This window comes from Capsicum annuum, unplaced genomic scaffold (assembly GCF_002878395.1).
Source record: "Capsicum annuum cultivar UCD-10X-F1 unplaced genomic scaffold, UCD10Xv1.1 ctg79331, whole genome shotgun sequence".
NCBI lineage: Eukaryota > Viridiplantae > Streptophyta > Magnoliopsida > Solanales > Solanaceae > Capsicum > Capsicum annuum.
In genome coordinates, this window is record NW_025889905.1 from 1 (window position 1) to 4,075 (window position 4,075).

At 34.3% G+C, this 4,075-nt stretch overlaps 1 protein-coding gene across 1 annotated transcript; it reads left to right on the forward strand.

The window, feature by feature from the left end:
- The first annotated feature begins 468 nt into the window (after positions 1-468).
- Positions 469-3,806, forward strand: LOC107851614 (probable bifunctional TENA-E protein). The gene is made up of 3 exons (XM_047405500.1): positions 469-739; positions 2,139-2,356; positions 3,245-3,806. The coding sequence occupies exons 1-3, from the start codon at positions 608-610 to the stop codon at positions 3,558-3,560; spliced, it is 666 nt and encodes a 221-aa protein (XP_047261456.1). The 5' UTR covers positions 469-607; the 3' UTR covers positions 3,561-3,806.
- The last annotated feature ends 269 nt before the right edge of the window (positions 3,807-4,075 follow it).

The following is a 4,075-nucleotide window of genomic DNA, read 5'->3' on the forward strand; positions in this document are numbered from 1 at the left end:
TATTATTTATGAAAATAAAATAAATCATTTTTTAAAATATAAATTAAAAATAAAAAAAGTGAATCCAAAAATAGTAAAAATACCTCTTGGGATGCTTTTTAAAAATATAAAAATGTATATGAAAATATTTATAATCAAATAACTATTCTAAAATAAAATAAAATCATATTTCAAAATATTGTGAATAATATGTAAGACCGAACTCCTACTAAAAACACATACGTCAAACTTTGGAAAGAAAAATTTCAATGTCTAAAGAAGATTAATAGAGCCATGATTGTTTGGCCATATAAATTTTTTACTTTTTTCTAAAAACATATTTTATTTTAATAGAAATTATAGTGTTTGATCATAAGAATTTAAAATATAATTTTAAATTATATTTAAAAAATATTTTTAATTTTATATAAAAAATTAAAAATAATTTTAATTTATATTCACCGGAACACAAACTCCAAACTTCAACTTGAGCTTAACTCCAATTTTTTTTAATTCTTATGGCCAAGCATTTACTAAGGTTTTAGGCCCTACATAGTGCCTAGTGTTCTACACCTTTTACTCAAAGAAAAAGCAAATAGTCTCCGCTGCGTAGCAAAGAAAGAAGAAAATGGAAGAGAAGTTGATGATCCCAAAATGGGTAAATAAACACAATGAACTGTACACAGCAGCAACAAGACACCCATTTACTCTCAGCATTCGTGATGGCTCCGTTGACTTCTCTGCTTTCAAACTTTGGCTGGTAATTCATTCATTTTTTTTCCTCCAAGTTCTTGTTTTACTTGTGATTCTAATTGGGCGAGCTATATGAAGAACTAATTTGACCCCTTGTACATTCAATAACTGTACTGATAGTGTAAGAAAGTTTATAAGTTACATCTGATGTAAATTGTATATATATATATATATATATATATATATATAGGATAGAGTAAGATAAAAGGTGTCCTGAAGTTGATTTTGCTGAGCTTCTTGTGGATCAATATCATTGTTGATGAGATTATGAGAATGTCCCGAATTTGATTGGGAAGAGAATCCTGTGAATCATGTACTGCTTGGGCAATTTTTTGAGCTAGCTATTGGAATGTGAGTGAGGGACAAAGTTTAATTTGACATGGTATCAAAGTAAGGTCCATGGGGCCCGATGTGGCGTCCCTAGGCTGTGTGCATCAACTCCTGGTCCTTGAATGTCACACTCCGGATGAGGGGTGTTGAGTTAGGCCTAAAGCCTAATTTGATAGTACCCATCGTCGCGTCATTTGCTAAGATAGTGATCTCATTATTGTCTATTCCAGCAAAACAATCCATCAGAGCCACCATTGGTCTTTAAGGCGTCGTCTCAAAATCCTTATATCTATAACTGTGTCAATGAGGGCGTGGTTTTGTCAGAATTTGACCATTATTAGTTGATCAAATGATTTCTTCCACTTCTGAATCCCGAAAGATTTTATTAGTAATTAGGGGGTCAGTATGCTAAGATTTAAGGTCATTTCTTCAAATTGCTATTCATTTCTAAGTTTATAGCCTTTGCAATAGCTTCATCGATATTACCTGCCAAATAGAAGGCATGTTCAGGAAGATCATCTAATTCTCCTTAAGGGGAGAAGGTTTCTGCTTACTATCAATGGCTCCAAGTGTTGTTCTAAAACGTTCAAGTTTAGACTATCTAAGAGCTGTTCTAAGCATCTTTATTTGATTATTTATATTGAATTCTGTTCAGCTCAATTGAATGTAATGACTATTAACTTCAATATATTGTTGTTTGCGGCCTGGAAAAATTGGAGATCTGATGAGAGCTTGATGGTACTTTAGTATGGTACTCTATTGATTTTCGCAAGATAATCGACTTTAGACGTCATATATATCTCCTTGCAAACTCCCAACCACATACATTCCACGGCAGCGAGCTGATAGCTGCTGCCACATATTCAGCTTTAGTACTTGATATTGCAGCAACATATTCAGCAAAATAATCGGAGCTTGATGGTTTTGATTATTATGTATTGAGCTGTAACCATAATCTGTGAGTATAGTATTACTTTTTTGTTTCTGCAACTGAAATATGTGTCGTTCTTTGTTCTGTTTCCTTCTTGCTAGCTTGTGCTGTTTTCTATCAGTTAAAGATTAGAAGTTGGATGCAGGGGCAAGATTATATATTTGTTAGAGCCTTTGTGCCTTTTGTAGCAAGTTTACTGCTGAAAGCTTGGAAGGAGTCGGATGACGATTCAGACGTGGAGGTCATTTTAGGTGGTATTGCTGCACTGAATGATGAGATATCATGGTTCAAGAGAGAAGCATCTAAGTGGAGTGTTTCACTGTCCAGTATCGTTCCTCAAAAGGCTAACCTGGAATATTGCAGGTATAAAGTGTGCTACATACACACAGGATCATACACATTTTTGTAATTAGGACAGTCTTGTTTTGATGGTTCTTGTCCCGTTACTATAATCTCCATCATTCTATGTTATTGTGACGATTACTATGAATGATTTCTGTTCAACGTGATATAGGTCGTCTTATGTCTTATCTTTTATGGTTATCCTTTTACTGAAAAAAACTGTTGAGAATTTAACGAATATGATTTGATAATTATCAGAAGATGCACCCTAGCCCTGCTTAGTTTTATTCTATGGTTCCACCTTTTTATCCTAACAAGGCAGGCGTTGCTAAGTTTTTGTCATCCTCTTATAAAGTTTATCATGTAGTTTGGCTAACTGGTCAAACTGATTCTGTAGAATCCGCTGAACTTGTATTCAAGCTCCTAGCCATGCTGTTTGGTTGACTATCTTGTCTGCTAAAGTTCATCGATGATGTTTCTAGTTGTTTTTGCTGTTATTGTACAAGCAATAAGCAAAGGTTTAAGCCAGCACTAGAATAAGATCTATAGTTGTCTGCAGTCTTCACTTACCAGCATCCAGCAACAACAAACTACATACCTAGTGTAATCCCACAAGTGGGGTTGGGAGAGGGTAGAGTGTAGAGAGGCTGTTTCTGATAGACCCTCAGCTCAAGTGGTATTTACTTACCAGAAAGAAAATAAAAGTATGAACTACACATTGTGTTTTAATCCTCAAAACATAAGATCTTGCTTTGCTCGTGCCTAAACAATCTCCTCTGCTTCGCCTTTTCCTTTATGCAAAACCAAAAAAGAAAGATATGTTTTAAGTGGAATTAAAGTATTGTTTTCATGTTTTGTAGTCCTCTCCATATATTATTTGGGGATCTTAGATTAATCTAATTTTACCAGATTTTTGGAAAGCATAACGAGTCCTGAAGTAGAATATACAGTTGCTGTTACAGCTTTTTGGGCAATTGAAGCTGTCTATCAAGAAAGTTATGCGCATTGTTTATCAGATGGCGCTAAAACCCCTGAAGAACTAAAAGAGACTTGTCAAAGATGGGGCAATGATGGTTTTGGTCAATATTGCCACACTCTTCAAAACATAGCTAATCGTCGTCTTGAGAAGTCACCAGAAGATATTGTTTTAAAAGCTGAGGCAATGGTAATATGCGTCCTGGAGTATGAAGTTGAGTTTTGGAACATGAGTCGCGGGGAAACCTAAGTATCTCTTGCCTCGCACCATTGCGCGTGCACTGGCATTTCAAGTTGTGTGAGATCGTTGGGTATAAACGTTTGTCGCATCTATTAAAGAGGACGAGTGCAATGATAGGTTGTAGTCTATACAGAAACATGTTAAGTACTTCTAGCAAATAATTTACTTTGGCATGTTTAGCCTTCGTTAAGTTTACTGTTTTCTTCTTCAAATAATATGCAAATTCAGGACAATTTGCACACACCTCGACTATTACACTTAATTTGAAATCTTCACTATTACACATCACATTTTTTTTGAAATCTCCAAGAGAAGAAAGAAATAGAGTGATGAGGAAGTTATGTTTTCTTTGTGAATATTTATGATAATAGACTTCCATATAGTTTGTGTGTAGGAATATATGATATTACCATCACAATTAATTAATCAGTACATTTTATCTAAGTAATTTGTACTTATGCATACAATAAACTTTTGTGGTTTAGTGGGTGTTTGGATTAACTTATAAGTTGGTCAAAACAATT